At 40.0% G+C, this 18,567-nt stretch overlaps 1 protein-coding gene across 4 annotated transcripts in view; it reads right to left on the bottom strand.

The window, feature by feature from the left end:
- Positions 1-367: 367 nt before the first annotated feature.
- Positions 368-18,567, bottom strand: part of PDZRN3 (PDZ domain containing ring finger 3) — a 275,866-nt gene continuing 257,666 nt past the window's right edge. The window contains exons 7-11 of one of the 4 annotated variants that reach the window (XM_074198710.1): positions 10,724-10,822; positions 9,130-9,192; positions 6,719-6,820; positions 4,176-4,292; positions 368-3,104 (exon numbers count right to left, since the gene is read on the bottom strand). In XM_074198710.1, the coding sequence (XP_074054811.1) occupies positions 1,539-3,104; positions 4,176-4,292; positions 6,719-6,820; positions 9,130-9,192; positions 10,724-10,822 (1,947 nt within the window). In that variant the 3' untranslated portion in view covers positions 368-1,538. The remainder of the gene's footprint in view (positions 3,105-4,175; positions 4,293-6,718; positions 6,821-9,129; positions 9,193-10,723; positions 10,823-18,567) is intronic. The other 3 variants (XM_074198711.1, XM_074198713.1, XM_074198712.1) reach the window with 3 other exon arrangements.

Raw genomic sequence — 18,567 nt, 5'->3', positions numbered from 1 at the left:
GGGCTTTGGATTTAATTTCCATATGTCTAAGTTTTCTCATTTGTAGAATGGAGATGACAAGAGCACCTACCTCATAAGGTTGTGTGTGGGATGATCAAATGAGATATTTGTAAAGTGCATTTACCCATCTATTTAGCATTTATCCATTGATCCCTCTATCTTTTCCCTATTCCTCTCTCTCTTACTATCCAAATGTTTATGTATTTTATATATCTATATATGGATATATATACAATAAATTCATATATATATACATATATATATGTATATATATATACACACACACACATATGATGTATATCTGTATTGGCTTTTATCATCATCTGTGTTACCATGGGCAAATTACTAACTCTGGGTCTTATTTAATTAAATTACTAACTTAAATTACTAACTGTGGGTATTAGGCCTACTCTGTAAAATGAATGGGTTGACTGAGATGACCCTAAAGCTCCTCATTATCTCTTGCTGGGGTGACAGGAAGGGTCCAAGGCAGTTTGAGCCAGTGAATGATGGGGCAGGTGGGACTAAAGGTGTTCAATCTATCCCAAAGAGCTCTAGGGGCTCACAGCCAAAGGTTTATTCTGAAAGGCGCTTCCCCAGGACAAATGAGAAGGAATCATTTCAAAGGATCAAATAGAAAATAATAATTTATTTTGACCTCGACTTGCTGTTTGTAATTCATTGTGATTCCATGAAACTGCTTATTAAATTCAGTACATTCAACTCTACAAAGCAAACAGATACTAGGGGGCACTTAAAAAATCACACAAGACGTTCTTGTATCAACAACTTTCCTGTACATGCAAATTCTTTCAACAGGCTGCAACATTTGCAAACATGCTTGAACCTCCTTTAAAGCCACAGGATATTCTGCTCCAGGCCCTTCTTGTTAAACCTTGGTGCTTCTTTAGGAATATCACAAAGTAAAAATGTTTAAATGGGGATCACAACGCTAAACACTGCTGGCTTGATTATGTGTGGGAAGTATCCCGGAACAGCTCACACAAAGGGAAGTCAGTGATGCTGAGCCGCCAACAACCGGAGCTAAAATATTGATAAACTGGCCCCAAGTATGGCAGACCCAGGGCAAGGTAATGTTACAAAAGAGGGTTTCGTAAAAATACATATTGGCAGTTGCATTTGTGTTTCAGGCAGGAAAAGAAAAGCATGTCTAACTTTTTTAATATGAATATAGTTTAAACAAATTCTTTTGTGTAAGTATGGTTAATAAGAAGATTTCTGAAATTTAAAACACTTTATGTAAAAGGTAACAAGTAAAAAAGTACAATCAGTTATCTGAAAAAAAGCTGTTTGTTAATATTGCCTTCAAAGATAATCAGGGTGGTTTTCTCCTGGTAAAATAGAGTTATCACACCCAATGTTGTAGAGTTCAGTTTTTCACCTATAAACACAAGGACTCTATTTATCTTATATACAAAAACTTGCCACATTGAACGAGGCAGGAATTTTGACCCCAATGGTAGAGTTGGTTTGCTTTTTTTGCTTTTTTTTATATATACACAATTCAGAAATGGAAATTATACAGTAGTCACTGATAAGAAGGAATTGTATACTCTAGTGCCATCAGGGGACTTTGTACCGTGGGTTAAGAGTTCTTGGATGGTCATCCAATTATCAAAGATTTTTTTGTTCCTCTTCTTCATCATCTTTTTGTGGCTCAGTTCAATGATGTTCATTTCCTTCTTTTCTTCGGCCCCTTGCTGCTCCTTAAGGCAATCCAGCCTGCTCTGCATCATGAACTCGCGCCTTCTCCGCTGTTCCTTCGCTTTAACGACATGCTGCTTCCGCTCCTCTTTGCTCCAATACCGCCCCATCTTCATCTCGCTGATGGCATCATCATCCGTTGTCATGCCGCTGCGCTCTTCCCGGATCTTCAGGGCTCGCTCACGCAGCAGCCTGTCTCGCACCGGCCTCTTGGTGATGTAGCGAGTCCCATCGCTTCTTATCTTCACCTTCCATTCCATTCGGGGTTCACTCTGGTTAGAAGAGTTTAAGTCCTTGCACATGCTGACCAGACTCATCTGACTCTGGGCGTACTCCACCGCTGACTTCTGCTGTATCAGCTGCATGTAACTCTGGTAGTGTTGGGCATGGGCAGGGATGTGTGCATGCTTGTAGGGAGAGTGGTGGTAGGAAGAGAGATAGGAACTGCCTAATTTTGGACTCTGGGATGGACTCTTGCTTTCATCGTTGGCCTTCTTCTCTTTGTTCTCTAGCTGTTTGCTAAGGTCAAGCTCTTTTGGAGAAGGGCAGTACTTGGGGCTGCTGGTCTCTGGACTTTCTGTGATGGAGAGCAGATTCCTCTGGGATGCTTTGCAAGCGGCGGAGCTGCTCGTCGCCCCATCGCTGCCTTGACAGCTGATGCTTTCTGCGATCCTCCGCAGGGAGTTATCGGGGGAGATTTCCAGGGTGAGTGGGGTGCTGCGACAGCTCTCTCCAGTGTTATAGGCACTGGAACTGTCTTTGTCAGATTTCTCAGGGAGTTCGGTGATGTCCGAGAGCTCGTGCCTTCGCACATCGATGCTGGTGTTGTAATTCCGGAATCCGCTGTTGTGGAGCATCCACGATTCTCGGTACTGCTCCTTCAGCTGCTGCATCTTATGAGCCCTGACAATGTTCAGACATTCCAACTCGATGTTGCGGAGTTCTTCGTTCAGCATCTCCAGTTCTCTGTCCACGCTCTCAGGGTCACTCTTGTTCACTTCGAGGGTGCTGTTCTGATAATAGAGGCTGTAGGGACTGGCACTCTTCACTTGGCACTTGAGTTCGAGGAGTTCGCGAAATCGCTCACATTCATCCACTGGGATCCCAAGGAAGTCAGCGTCTGTGCAGTCAGCTGAGATAAAGGACTCATTGCTGAAGGGCACGTCTCCGCTCCCAAGGGTGTCCTGGCTGTACATCAGCTTCCTCTGGCTCCCCAGAGTGTTAGAAGATGTGGTGTGGTCATCGGCATTGTTCTCCTGCTCGGAGCTCTCATCGTTTCGGGTGCTCTCGTCGGTGCGCCCCACACCACTGTCCTTCTCATGTTGGTTTGACAAGATCGTGGCAGTGTCAGTGGTACCTTCATCTTCCTCGTGTTTTTTCTAAACAAACAAAAATAACAACACCGTTGCTGAAAAGGGGAAAGGATATGGGATTGATTTCCCATCTTGAGTTTTCATCTTATAAAAACACATTTGTGGAGGTGGAGGGGGTCTCTATTTTTAGGGAAAAAATTTTAGGGGGGTATGATGGCATGAATCATTTAGAATTTCCATCATATTTTATAACAGTGATGTGACAGAGTAGAGAGAATGTTGGATACCAACCTAGTTAGTTTTAACTCTTGCCTCAGAATTCATTAGCTGTGGACATCTGAGTGAGTCTTTTTTTTTTTTAGGTTTTTTTGCAAGGCAATGGGGTTAAGTGGCTTGCCCAAGGCCACCACAGCTAGGTAATTATTAAATGTCTGAGGCCGGATTCGAACTCAGTTACTCCTGACTCCAGGGCTGGTGCTCTATCCATTGTGCCACCTAGCTGCCCCAAAGTGAGTCCTTTTATTTAGACCTGAGTTTCTTCATCTGTAAATATTTATAGCAGCTACTTTGCGGGGTTGAGGTGTGAAGAACAACATGAATTATTTTGCAGACTCGATGGAAATGTTGGCTGTTTCTATTTTCATTTGCATTTTATCAGGGGTTCAAACCTCCCTGTCCATTCCAAAATCATTCTTCCATTCAAATAAATGTGAAGACTCGTCATAGGTATTCACCAAGACAATTTCAGGCAGTCAACAATAAAACGATTTTATTTTTCAATTAAGAAGTCAAAAGAGCAGTGCTCTCTTGGCCAAGAATATTAATAGCTTAAATTCTATTAGTTATCACATAGAAAAGAACTATTATTTTGCATCTGTATACAAATTAGCTTGAATCTATATAGCTAGGCAGAACATCTGGAAGTCTCCATTCACTGCCAGCTCCCACAGTGTTGATTCCAACCCTTCTCTCCTAATGGGAATTTCTCACCTAGACTCCCATGGGAATTTCTGGTTGGCATTTATAATGGTCTTCCAAATTTGGGTTCTGCTGGGGGTGGTGGTGAAGGAGAAGGGATAAGGATCACTCTTTCTGGGCTAAGTGCCCATCCTTCTAGAGGGATGTACACATTCTAACCTGTTGAAGCACGCTTGCTGTGAACTGCATAGCTTGGTGGTGCTGTTCTTCCAGCATGTCCATGTGTAAGTCATCCAGAAAATCATTTCTATCATCATCCAGCCATCCTTCATCCAGCTGTGGGAAGGGGAAACAGAGACATGGCGTCAGCAGGACTTTGGCCCAGACACACTGACTTATTGGTCCTTGTAACCCAACACTCTTATCTCCCATCTCCCAAGCTTCTCTTCCTTCTTTACCTCTATCACTTAGTTGCCCTGGCTTCCTTCAAGATTCAGCTTGAGTATGACCTTCCTCAAGAAGCCTTTCTAAGTACTCTCAACTGTTAGTACCTTCCCTATTGAAATTATCTCTCCTTTCCTCTCTCTCTTAAGTATCTAAGTATTTGTAAATTAGGTCTCCTTCCTCCATTAGAATATGGACTTCTGAAGAAAGGGAATGCTGATCTTTCTCTATGACCTTGGTGATTTTAGCATAGGGCTGGGCGGATAACAATCATTTGATAAATGTGACTGGTTAATTCATGTATTTTTCTGCTTTCTTAGAGATTCTCTAGGCTCTCTCTTTAAAGAAAGAAGAGCAGGGAATTCTGGGTACTCATTAAAATGAAATGAGAGAAATTCTTCTTCACTGATTTCCCTTTCTTCCCAGGGCAGCTGTCTTCCACATCATGTTAACATTTTCACAGAATCCTGCTCAACATTTAGGAAGAAAACCTAAATCCAAGGTATCCCTTGTACTCAAACAATCCTATAGGGTTTCAAGGCAGAGTAGCCAAGGACAAGAAGTCAAGAGAGACCAGGTGTGGATCCTGGTTCTGTAAACTTAGGCCTTTTGTTATGCAGTCAGCTCAGTTGTGTCCACCTCCTCATAACCTTATTTGGGGTTTTTTTTGGCAAAGATACTGGAGTAGTTTGCCATTTCCTTCTCCAGATAATTTTACAGATGAGAAAACTGAGGTAAACAGGATGAAATGACTTGACCAATGTCATACAGTGCCTGAGGCTGAATTTGAACTCAGGAAGATGAGTTTTTCTGACTCCAGGCCAGGTAATCTAGCTACACACTGTGCCACCTTGCTACCCCCAAAACCTCAGATCTAGAAAAGGTAATAAACCCCTTTCTTTAGTGGCAATTCATCTTTTATCATTGCCCTCGAAAATTGTGTGGGAGACTGAATTTGGCTATCAAGTTTTATTTCTTTTTTAAGATGAGTAGATTTTGGATATGAAATTTGTGTTCCTAGAAAAGACAATGAAATACTGCCAAATTACCTTGCCTTTACTTTGTTTATACTTAATTATGTATATATCTCATTTGTAAAATGAGGGAGAAGAGGAAATGGCAAACCATCCCAGTATCTTTGCCAAGAAAACCCTAAATGGGATCATAAAGAGTTGGAAGTGACTGAAAAATCATGTACATGCTCTTTTTCCTCTACAGAATAGTAAGCTTCTCGAGAGGAGAGTCTTTCTTTTTTGTTTTCAGTACTTAGCAGAGAAGCAGGCACTTGATAAATGGCTTATCAATTGAAAGGCTAAATTGCAACCTTGGCAATGCCCCACCAGGGTTCAATTTTGAAAGAGAATAAGAACCTGAAAGAAAACTAAGCATTTATGGAATTCAACAATGACCCTTCTATGTTCTTGAGAGATTATTAAGAACCAATGATTTGAGGGAGATTCAGAATTTCCTGCTTTACTATAATTCTCATTTCAAAGTTCAGTCTCTTGAAGGACATTACTAATAATGAGATTGGATGAACTCTTCTCAATCTTGGTCAGATTTCACCAAACTTTACAAGGAATTTAATCTAAGGTGGAGAAGTCTATTGTGTTCTACTCAGGTTTGGGTGTGGATCTTTGATTAGATTGTCCAAAAACTGGGGGTGGTCTAGGTGTAGAGATGGTCTCTATGTTCAAGGTGACAATGATGTCACTCTTTCAGTCCTCACTGTAATGATTCACTTCTCATTTTAATATTCATTCTCTCAATAAATATTATCCAATTAGAGCTGATTGCCAACCTTTGGAACACCTTTTTTCCTAAGGGTATTTAAGCTGTGAGCCTGCTGCCATGAGGGTCTTTGGCATTAGAGAATATCTCCAACATCTTTTATTAAAATGCAGCATTATAAATAAAATGACTATGCAGGAATCATCTTTCTTGAACTTTAATGTCACAATTAAATGCCAAGAACTTTTGCAAGATAAGCCCTGTCCTCAAAGAGCTTAGGACAGGGGACTAGAATCCTCTTTTCCCTTTGATTTCCTTCTTTTCTCCCTGTTTTTTTTATTGATGCTCCAGGATAGTGATCAGTTAAGAACCAAGTAGATACTTAGACAGAAAGCTATTCTGTAGACAGCAAACAATAAAATGGATTCTGAATCATGGTAAAAATTCACCTACTTGGTCAAAGCAGAGTTAGTGATCAAGTTAAGACTCATTACTTATGTTATACTTTATTGGACTAGAGCTAGACATTGAACCACAAAGGGGAAAAACAACAGAAATAGCTTTGCACTTATGTGAAACTGCCATACCTGGAGTTCAGGTCTTGCAATGAGCAATGAGACATTCTTGCTCTCTTCACTGGTGAGAAGGGCCACGGCTTCCTCTCGGTTTTGTACCTCTATACCATTAATCTTTAAAAAAAAGTGCACAGTAATTCAATCAGTCTGAGTGTAGGGACTTTATCCATCCTGATTCTATGCAGCCCTACTGTCAGCCCTGGCCTTCCCTAACCTCCTTTATTCACACCCAGAACATCATTTATCATACCCAGCCACAAAAGAATGTCTGTCTCCAAACATAACAAAGGCCTTATACCAATGCCTTTTTCTTTTGGCACCTGCCTATGAGAAAGCCACAGCTGATTTAGTTGATGAGGTAACTGCAATGCTGAAGCAATAAACAGCCCAGGTTGGTGGTATTGGGTGGATTATCACTGAGATGCAAGAGGCTGCAAAAGGAGATGTTGTACAGGAAGGAAAGGAATGTGAAGGTGTCGGTAATGTGCGTGGGAAAAACTCAAACCATACTACATACAGACTTGGAGCGAACTAGCGCACCCAGAAGGTGATGAGAGAGAGAGAGAGAGAGAGAGAGAGAGAGAGAGAGAGAGAGAGAGGAGAGAGAGAGAGAGAATGAGGAGGAGGGGAATCAACTTTGTTAATGAGTCTAGTTTGACTTTCTAGCTTTTTAGATTATTTAAGAGAATAAATGATGAAGAGGAGTCTTAAAGGTATAAGAAGTCACTCAATATCTTTATAATTAAAAAAAACACATGATGAATTAAAATGAGTGAGTGAGGACAAGGCACAGAACCCACAGCCCTAAAACAGAACAAAATAACATTGTGGCATGCTGAGACCGAGTCAATAAGCATTAGTGAAGCCCTTATTATGTATGAGGTATCATGCTAAGTGTTGGGGCTGAAGATTGAAGATAATATCATGAAGCTATGGATTTAGATTGGAAGGAACCTTCTAAATCATCCAGTCTACTTCCTACCGTCCATTTTGAATGATCTGAGAATCAGAGAAGAGCTTTACCCCATGGTCCCACAGGTAGTAAGGGGCAGGATTCCATTGTTCCCTATTGCCCCTTTTGGCTTTAACACTCTATGGTAATTCGGTGCTGGAGAAAGGAGTTAAATGGTGATGAATGGAAAGTACATCAAAAGGAACAGGAATCCTTCAGGAAGATGGATGACTATAATATGGAAGACCTTATCAAGGTGACAATGGACTTGCAAGATAAAAAGACTATCCTTAAGAGCATCTCCTCCATGAAGTGGGCTAAATATTCAGCTATTCAAGCAAGGAATAGTCCAATTCATTTTATTGAAATTTTCCAAAGACTATTTTCTGTCTTGGGGAGGGAAAGAATTTGAAAAATGTATTCTGATAAAAACCTACAGAATAATTGAAAGGAGAGGGGAAAATGGAGACTGCTAGGATGTCTTCTGTAAGTCTCAAGTTGGGATATTGGTTCCATCCATTATCATTAAACTCTAAGTGCCAAATAGTCAAAGTCTTTGGTATCAAAACCAGAAATTGCATTCTGGGTTCTGATTGCATTCACAGAGCACAAATGTTAATGTGAGGTCCAGATGGGTTATAGGTAATAATAGGTAACATCTATTTAGTACTTGAGCTTTATAATAACCCGGAGAGGTGAGAGCTCTTATCCTCTTACTACAAATGAGGAAATAAAGTTGAAAAGACTGAGTGCCTTGCTCAATGTTAGCCAATGTTAGCAACGTCTAAGTGTCAGAGGTGTGTTTCGAACTTGGGTGTTACTGACTTACTACAGTGCTCAAGCTAATATCTCTGGGGTTGATGCTTATTTTGTTGGGTCTCAGAGGTCAGAACTGAGAGGAAACAAATCCTGCTACAAGGGGATAGATATATTCAGTCTGAGGCTAGAAAAACTTCCCAGGAATCAGAATTGCCCACAAGTAGAACAAGAGAACTCAGGAGGCAGCAATTATCAATAATGATTTATAAAAGGTTTGAAAGTGTGTGAAATGTTTTACAAATATTATTTTGAAACTGCAATAACTCTGGGAAGTAAACTCTATTATTATCCCCATTTTTACAGTTGAGGAAACTGAGTCAGACAGCAGTTAAGTGAGTTGCCCAGGGCCCCCATGGTAAGCATGTGTCTGAGGTCACATGTGAATTGAGATCTTCCTGACTCCAGGACCAGCAATCTGGACCTATCCAGGTCTATGCAAGTTACTATCTATTTGCCACTTTAAAGAGTGGATAGTGGGTTCTTTTGGCACTTGAGGTCCTTAAATTGGAATGAAATGATCTTTTGTTAAGGGGGTATAGAAAAGGACCCGGATTCAAATGGAAGCCCTTGAGGTCTCCGCCAATCTTGAAATTCTACGCTTGTACAGAAGGATGTCTAAATAACAAATACACACATCAGCAGGCAAACGTACTTGGATGATCCGGTCTCCCTCTCGTATGCGTCCATCCTTTGCAGCAATGCTGTTAGGATCAATCTGAAAGACAGAGGAGGTTTAGGTCCCTTTCAACTCTGAACACCTATCAGGTCAACCACAGAGATGTACAACCCCTCTGGACCCACTTAGAAGCAAACAATAGTTTGCTAGAAGTCAGTCTCCAATAAACATGGACACCCTTGGGGATATTGCTTGGTATCGTCTTTGTGGAGAAAAGGCTAGTTTCCCAGCTGACATGAAAGGGGGATAAGGGGGAATGTTCTCTCTCCATCCCTTTTTTGAAGGCCAGAGAAACCTCAGCCAATTATAATCTAAAATGAACCTATTACATGTAGCTCCAGTGTCTGCTATGTTTACAAGGACACAGCAAGCATCCCATAAATAGTGTCTGATGACAAGAATGACACTGGGACTTTCATGACCAGGAAGTAACAGCCAAAGAGTGAAAAGATGAGCAACGACAAGCAGATACAATATTTTTCATTATGTTTCCTATCAACAAGTTATATGATATTTAGCAAACTTTTATATCATAATGGCTGAAGATTCCCAAATTCTAGAGAGAATTAGAGACTAGTGTTCAGAAAAGGAAGTGTTTTCAAATGACAAGCAAGCCAAAGGATCATAAAGCCAGCAAGAACTTTCAATTAAATGTATTTATTCATAGACCACCATTATATTATATTAACACTGATGGCATTTACTTTACTTCCTCCAGATACCAATGATCAAAATCCCATGCACTTCATGTTTATTTTTGGAGATTTAGCTCTAGATTGCACCAATATAAGGAACTGGTGATGTAAGGATGTTCTCTGTTACCTGAGGTCACTGAGAAGTTAGAGGGACTTGCCCAACAATACACAGGGGCAGGACTTGTCTCGAGGCTTACTGACTCCAAAGGTACCTGCTAGGAACAGTCTACCCACTAGGCTACAAAACCTCTAATTCCTTGGTCAAAAATAAGAGAAATAAGTTGCATTGTTTTTTACAAGTGGAAACTCTGGAAATTGCTAAAATGCTCAGGATTACTAGGTAATACTACTAGGTATGTATAAGTTATAGTCCATACTTTGAGTGACTGGGTGTGTAGAAGTTCTGGAGATAGAGTTAAGAGAGAAGATTCTGAAACTTCCCTGTATGCCAGAATTTTCACCTTGTCTCCTTCCTCTCTATTTCTCACTGCCTCTCTCCTCCTCTTCTTCTCTTCTCTTTTCCTATTTCTTACTTTTTTCTTTCTCTCTTTTTTCTTCCTCTTCCTCCTCTTCCTTTTCCTTTCTTTCTTTCTTTCTTTCTTTCTTTCTTTCTTTCTTTCTTTCTTTCTTTCTTTCTTCCTTCCTTCTTTTTCTTTTTCTTCTTTCCTTCCTATCTCTCACTCTTCCCCCATTTTCTGTCTCTATTTCTCTCTTTTCATCTCATTCATTTATTCACATACATGAACATATGTAAAGAGAATGAACAAATAATCTTTCTATACATCTGTCAATGAATATCTTGAGCTGAGCTGGGGGTAAGGAGATCCCTTAATCATGCAGGCTGAATGAGAGGCAATGTAGTAACTCATTCTTACCTCACTTATATAAATCCCAATGTCATCTTCATCATCTGTCCGGTAACACACAGTGAGACCAAGTTTGTCTTGGCTATTCAGTCGGTACAAATCCACCTCCTAGGCACAGAAAATGACATTCAAGATCAAACAGGCTGCGTGATGATAGAGACCTGTCAAGTGCTTTGAAAATATTTGGCTTAAATGCTATACTGGATTTCTTTACATTTGACTGCAGACAGCGGGTTAACTTACTGAACAAAAAGTGATTATGTCTATGAGATCAATGCTGTGGGCATTTCTGACCTTTCAATCAATATAAAGTCATTTTGAAAATAGTTCTTTCATTGATCTTGGAGAAAGACAAATCACCTATATTTCATTCGGTGTCAGGACTTGTAGTGGCAAACCTTTTTAAAAAGCAGTATTTCAATGGCTGTCGCAAACAAGGGCATTTTCATACAAAAGCCACTTGCCAATTTTAATACAAATGTTTCTGTGTTGAGTTAAGATGATCTTACTTTGGGCTCCTTTAATATTTGCAGCAATGTAACTTGCAGAGAGATTACTGCCTAAATTCATCCCAGAAAGGAGGACAACGTGATAGCATGCAATTAATGTTTTCCACAACAGCTGTGATATTTACAGTCGAGAAATTAGTTTCAGGCTTTATTACAGCAAATGAAAGAAGATAAAAGCAAAGGGGCCTAGAGCTTGGCATGAGACATGAGCTCAGCAAATGGCTGAGCCAAAGAGCACATTGCTTGGCCCAATTAGCCTGGGCTTCAGAAGAAAATCAGACCTTTGAAAACAACTAAAGCCTCTGGGAGCAAGTTATGGGGCTGTCTAGGAAGTGTTAACAAGTTGTGGAGGCCAATCGAACCCACCAGCCAGCAGGCATAAAAGTTGTTGCCACAGCAAATTATAATCCCATCCTCAGGGCTCATCACAATACATATTCTTGGACAGGTCATTGGGTCTGGTTTGTAAAACATTATCTTCCAACAGATAGGTCTGGGGAGGCCTGCTGAAATCTGATCACTGGCTTCTCTGATGCCCATTTTGGGGAGGCTTTTTCTAGGAGAGATGTTTAAAACTCCAGGATGGAACGCAAAGCTTTCATCTCTCCTCCCATTCCCAGATTTGATCCCCAGTAGAGTGCAAGCTCTGGGGTAGGCAGAAACTATTTCTAGTTTCTGTCTTTGTATCTCTAGCACTGGTTACATTGATTACTGATACACAGTAGGTGCTTGATTTGTGTTTGCTAAATTGAATCTGAGGGGTGCTACAGAGGATGGAATTACTAAATGGGGAGTCAGGACCACTTGAATTTGAATCCTACCTTGGACACATTTTAGCTGTGTAACTTTGGATAAGTCTCTTTTAACCTCTCTGTGTATCACTTTCCTCATTTGTAAAATGAGGGAGATGGAACAGAAGGATTTCAAAGGTCCAACTTGAAAAATTAACAACTGGTATGTTCATAGAGCTTAAAGGTTTTCAAAGCCCTTTGTATACATTATTTCATTTGCTTCTCACAATAACCTTGGAAAATAGGCACTATTGGGATATATTTACATTTTAGAGATGAAGAAACTGAGGGACAAAGAAGGAATTGATTTGTCCAACATCATATGGCTAGCAAATGATTTTTAAGCCTTAACTCTTAATTCCACTTTTCTTTCCCCTACATTATGTTGATGCCTCTCAGTAAATATATGAGGATCTCTTCTGTGCAAAATATTATTTTAGGTGGTATGGGGACTGGCATTGCACCAGATGGAAAGGACAACCAAAATTGGATGGTTTGTGCCACATATTGTGTCTGTCTCTCACATACAAGATAAAAGTCAAAAGCCAGGACTCTTAAGATAAAAAAAGTGAACATTGCCTTTGAACATAGGTGCTTATTCCAGAATGAGACTTTTGAAGTATAAGAGACATTATCCAGTCCAATTCTCTCATTTTACAAACGAGGAAAGGAATGCAGATAGGTGGACAGACATTCGAGCTAATCCACCAGCACATGTGGGAGGCAGCATGGTGTGTGGAATAAAGGCTATATTTGGAGTCTGTCCAAAGATTTGGGTTCAAATCCTGCTGAGAACAGTGGGGTTAAACTCAAATATAAAGATGGGGAGAGAGCAATGCATGCTATATAAGGATTCCCGCCTGCTATATCTTTTCTTAGAAAAATGATATATTAACATTATTTATGTTCTACCAGTTTTTAAATTTATTTTGTTAAATATTTTCCAATTATATTTTCATCTAGTTTTGCAGAACTCAGAAGACAGTTCTGAATTGGAAAACCTCAAATACTCCTTTCAACTCTATGATCCTATAATACGGATAGCTACTGAAAATAGATAATGAGTTGGAACCAGAAGTGAACAGGAAAAAGATGTTAAGGTTTGTAATTGGGAAATTGTATAATTCTTTCATAATCCTTAACTTTTCCCTGAAACGATGACCCATGTTTTCAATATTGATATTCTTCTGGTGATGTTGTGTTAGTAATTCAGGGAATCCCTACAGTCTCCTGTAAAATTGATCATTCAAAGGACAAGGGAGAGGTGGGTGATAGGTGTGAATGGAAGGCAGCAAGGTAGTAATGAGGGATCATATGGAAGGAAAGGTTTAATGGAATAGAGAATTATATGACAAGAAAAAGAGATGAGCCAGTCTCTCTGCAAGAGAGTGGGGAAGCCTATATATTCCACTGATGTCCGTAAGATGTCAAGAGCATATAGAGAAGATCCCAATATACTGGCTGGATGCTCTTGGATTGATTTATGGGAGGACATGGAGAAAAGCAGCATAGGGTCAGCAGATAGTGAAGGTATTTAAAATCTGCATTACTGAAGGAAGTATCCACAATGAAGACATGATTAGGCCACTGAGGCATTTGAAAACTTTAGAAAACTTTCCACAACAATAATAACAATAACAATTTTAACCCTAACAAACAACACTAATCACAATAACAATTTCTATTCAGCGCCCACTACAGGACAGGCAGTGGCAAAAGATGGCAGAGATAGCAGGTAGCGCATCTACTGTGACACCTTCATTTTTCAGATGGTGAAACAGGTGCAGAGAAGTTAGGTGGTATTCACCTGACAACCTAGCTGGTGAAAGTCAGGGATGGCATTCCAGGGCTTGTACAGTTGTAACTAAATAGCTGGAAAAGACTTTAGAGGTCATTTACTTTGACTTTCTCATTGTATAGATGAGGGAACTGAGGCAGACATGGTTTAGTTTCTTGTCCAGGGTCACACAGCTAGTACATGTCTGAGGTTGGATTTGAACTTAGGTCTTCCTGACTCCAGAACCAGTGCTCTAAACATTATTATGCCACTATTATATTTTAGGAGTTATAAACTTCTTTTCTGACAACACAATCCAATGAAGTGTCTATTACAGTATTGTTATCTGTATGGATGATGTTATCCTATGGATGAGGAAACTGAGAGTCATAGAGATGTCTGTAAGGATGAGTAGTAAAACTCAAAAAATGCAGACTGTGCTAATTCTGAGTGGACTACTTTCCTCATCCTCCCAACTCAGTGTGAATCAGTGAAACTGGTGACATTTTTTGGTCTCCAGCCAAATGGAGGACTGAATGTAAACATAACGTCTTCCATTGCCATAATGGAGCATTGTCGATAATGAAAGTTTTATGCCTCATCAGCAGGTTCTTCCTCAGACAGGCAGTCATCAAAAACATGAGACATACTTCGAAAAGGTCATAAGGAGAAAAATTTGAACATTGCTAACACTGTGTCTCCTTGTTTTCCAATGTTATTCAAAAGAGGGTAAAATACCCCCAAACGGTATTTTTATTATGTTCTAAGAGACTGACCAAAAGGCCAATCCAAGCTCGAGCTACATTCACAGGAGTGTCCAAAACAAGGAGGTAATATTCCCACTGAAGTCAGAATTTGTTGGTTCCTGCCTCGATTATTTTGTTCCTTCCTAGATTCCTTCTTATAAAAGAAACATCGAAAAACTGGAACCAGTCCAGAGAGGGCAATCAGGACTGTGAAGGGTCTGGCAAACACGTCATGAGAAGAATGAATGGTTAAAAGAACCATTTTAAGAATGTCTAGCCGGAAGAGAAGGTTTCGGTTATGGCACGATTGCTAGCTTTGAATATCTGATGGGCTACAGTTGGGAAGGATGATTAGACTCTGTAGCACTGATGGGAAGATATTTAATTCAATAAATATGTGTTGAATGCCTACAACACTCCAAGCATTATAAGACAGCCATAAGGGATACCAAGGTTTAAAAAAAAAGGGAACAGTCCTTGCCTCTAAGGAATTTGCATTCTGTTGAGAGAAACAACATATATAGAGCTAAAAAGACATATAACATAATTTGCTGGTAAGGACATTAATGCTTAGGGAAAGCAGGAAAGGCTGCAGGTAGATGGTGCATTGAAGGAAGCCACAGATTCTACGAGGGGGAGGTTATGAGGGGAGAACTCTAGCAGCATAAGGGTGCAGACTGTGCAGAGATGTGGTGGCGGGAGATCTGTCAAGAGTCATGAACAGGGAAAAGCTAGTAGGCCTATTTGACTAGAATGCAGAGCGTGTGTAGGGGGAGTAATGCGTGATCTTTCTAGAAAAATATATGATAGCCAGATTGGAAAGGGCTTTAAATATCAGAGTTTTTATTTTATCTTAAAGGCAACAGAAGCTACTTATTAGAGAAAGGTAAAGTTTTAGCTCAAATAGTGTGGCACAGAAGGGAAAAAATTACTGACTTTGGATTTAGAGGACCTGAGTTCAAATTCCAGGCCTGACATTTGGATCACCTTACTCTCCTAAAACTGCAGTTTCCCCAGTTGTAACATGGTGGTGGTGGTGGTTTGATTGATTTGATTGTTGTCCTTCATGACTGAAGATGACCATGGCATCAAGTGAATGATGACACGATATGCACCTTGGTCTTTTAGATGAAGGTCTTTCCTTTGTCAGTGAGGTACCACAGTTTACCATAATGCAGGCAGAGCATCAGTACTGTATTTTTAAGGTGATAAACTTACAATAGTATGGTTAAGCTAACCTATCCATTGATGGTCTAATCTTCAGTATGGAAATTTTAAGACAATAATCTTTCCACAGTAGGGTAAAGACTAGATGGCCTCTAAGGACCCTCTCTTCCAAAATATTAAATCTCTGATCCTTCGTGTTGTAGAAGACTTGATACTCTGGCATACATTCAAGCATGTTGTAAGCTTCTTGAAGGCTAAAGCGGTGTTTCACAACTCTTTTGAGTGAAGCATACAGTGCTGAGCACATGATAGGTGTTGTGAATCACTCACTGTGCTATAAGAATCATGCTCAATGGTACTGTGTTCACTGTCCAATCACTTGTAATTTATGCATTAAAAAAATGGAAGCTGTTTCTAGCCAGGCATTTTTCAGGCATTATCATCTCCCAGATGACACATGGTCCTGCCACAATGGACCTTTTTAAGAGTTCAGGACTGAATTTAGGGGCTGGCTCCTATTAAAATTACTCCTAAGAGAACACAATTACCCAGACAGTCAGATTGTATCAATTTAGTGGGATTTTGCTTAAAGCTTACTACAGTGTTATTGAGACCAAGTTCCTTCCCTGAAAACAAAAAGAGGCCCCTGCAAGGACCCAAGGTGAGTTTTGGCTAGAAAAAACCAAATGTTCTTCAAGATGCTTGATCTAAGCAAAGCAGGGCAATCGAGTCTCTTTGGCTGTCAAGGATAAACTTGTGATGTTTAGTTTAAAAAAGTAAACTGGCTTAGGGAGGAAGCAGATTAGTTGGCTTAAGTGAAATCTCTTGGGGGCAGCTTTCCACCTGGAAAATGATTTAGTTTTGAAAAGGAAAAGATGCATGGGATAAAAACATGCTGGGAAAGCATAGTTCTAAGATCCAGGTTGAAAAGAGTCTGGGGCTGCATCTGTAAATTCTATGGGAAAGAACTGCTGACTTGAGTTTATCTTTCTCCTCCAGCAGGTTCCCTAGGAAGCATGAACCAAAGTCAGATATATGTAGTTTAGGAGACTGAAGGATGATGTGGCAGTAGTTCATTTTTAGGTAGTATCTGGAAGATTAAGTATTAATATGATCATCTTACAGATGAAGCGATCGGCTCACCAGAAATAAGTGCCAGAGAAACTGTAATGGTCTTAAAAAGGAGAGCACAAATAGCAAATAACCAGGGTTTTGGTAATTCTTGACAGCTAAAGCAAGGGTTGAATGTTCTGCATCAAACTTTATACTTTTGAGGTTTAGCTTACATGGACAGTAAATAAAATTCCAGGCAATGACAAGTTTGGCAAAAGAGCATGGCACTGATCCAATCTGCAATTTCAAGATCTACCTTATTCAGGAGGCTTTCCCTATCTCTCCTTCCCCTTACAGAATGCCTTCATCCACTCTCTTTGGTGGTTGTTGCCCTTTATTCTTTTTTTTTTCCTTTTAGGTGTTTGCAAGGCAAATGGGGTTAAGTGGCTTGCCCAAGGCCACACAGCTAGGTAATTATTAAGTGTCTGAGACCGGATTTGAACCCAGGTCCTCCTGACTCCAAGGCCGGTGCTTTATCCACTACGCCACCTAGCCGCCCTCCTGCCCTTTATTCTTGAAGCAGATCAAAATGACTTCATGTCCGGCTTAAGGCAAGTGTGTCCTACTGCAGCAGATGGTGGCAGATCACAGGTGGACTAACTGGTCTTGGAAATTCATTCTGACTCAGAGTTTGTGTTTTTAAATATTCCTGTTTTTTATAACTTCATGATTTTGTAATGAAGAGCAATATCTTGGAGGCAAGTTTAAAACCCTCAAATTCCATTGATCCTCATTAATTTCTAGCTTAATTCCAATTTGAACCTGAGCAGCTTGTTATCAGAAAGGGACTACCCGAGCTGTGGACAGCAGTATAAGCATACTCAATAAATATTTGTTCATCAAGATGAAGATATGATTTTAAAAAAGACTATTAATCAAACTGGTATGAATAATTTATTGGTGATATCTGGATGGAAGCCCCTAACGTCCCCAGGGCCTTGTTGAGTTGTCCAGACTGAAAGTTGGTGGTGTTTTTTTTTTTTTGCAAATGCCCTTTCAGGCAAAATTTAAATCATTCCAATCAATAGCATCAGTTTCTAAAAGCAATGTACATGGAAACTACACCCATACACAAACACATGCAGTTGATTAAACACTGGACTTGAGGGTCAAGATGAATGTAAAAAATTCTGATTCAGACACTTATTAACTTGTGAGAAGCTGGGTAAATCACTTGACCTCTTTCACCTCAGTTTCCTTAACTATAAAATAGGGGTAAGAATAGCACCTGTCTCCCAGGGTTGTTAGATGGAGCCAATGAAATTGTATTTATAACGTTTTTTAGCACAAGACTCCATCCACTGAGCAACCCTGCTGGTTGTTGCCCAAGACAGCAAAAGAAGACAGTTAGGTGGCACAGTGGATAGAGCACTGATCCTGGAGTCAGGAGTACCTGACTTCAAATCCGTCCTCAGACACTTAATAATTACCTAGCTGTGTGGTCTTGGGCAAGCCACTTAACCCCATTGCTTTGCAAAAAAAAAAAAAAGACAGTTACATTGAAATACCATTATCAAAAATATTTTAACAAATAAACTCAAAGACTCTTCTTTAAAGAGCCACCGCTCTAGAAACTGAGCCCTTAGGATACTAATAATGACACAGACACCCTGTTAATTCCTTGCCAAGTAGGCATAATACTAGCCCAGGTACATGTCTGGAACAAATAAATAAATTTGAATAAACAGCACAAATCTACTAAATTTCCACCACACCGGACAGAAGAATTAGACATAGTTTAAGTCCTCAA

Source organism: Macrotis lagotis, chromosome 8, assembly GCF_037893015.1.
Source record: "Macrotis lagotis isolate mMagLag1 chromosome 8, bilby.v1.9.chrom.fasta, whole genome shotgun sequence".
NCBI lineage: Eukaryota > Metazoa > Chordata > Mammalia > Peramelemorphia > Peramelidae > Macrotis > Macrotis lagotis.
Note: the sequence above shows the minus strand (reverse complement) of the source record. Positions and strands in the feature narration are given on the sequence as shown.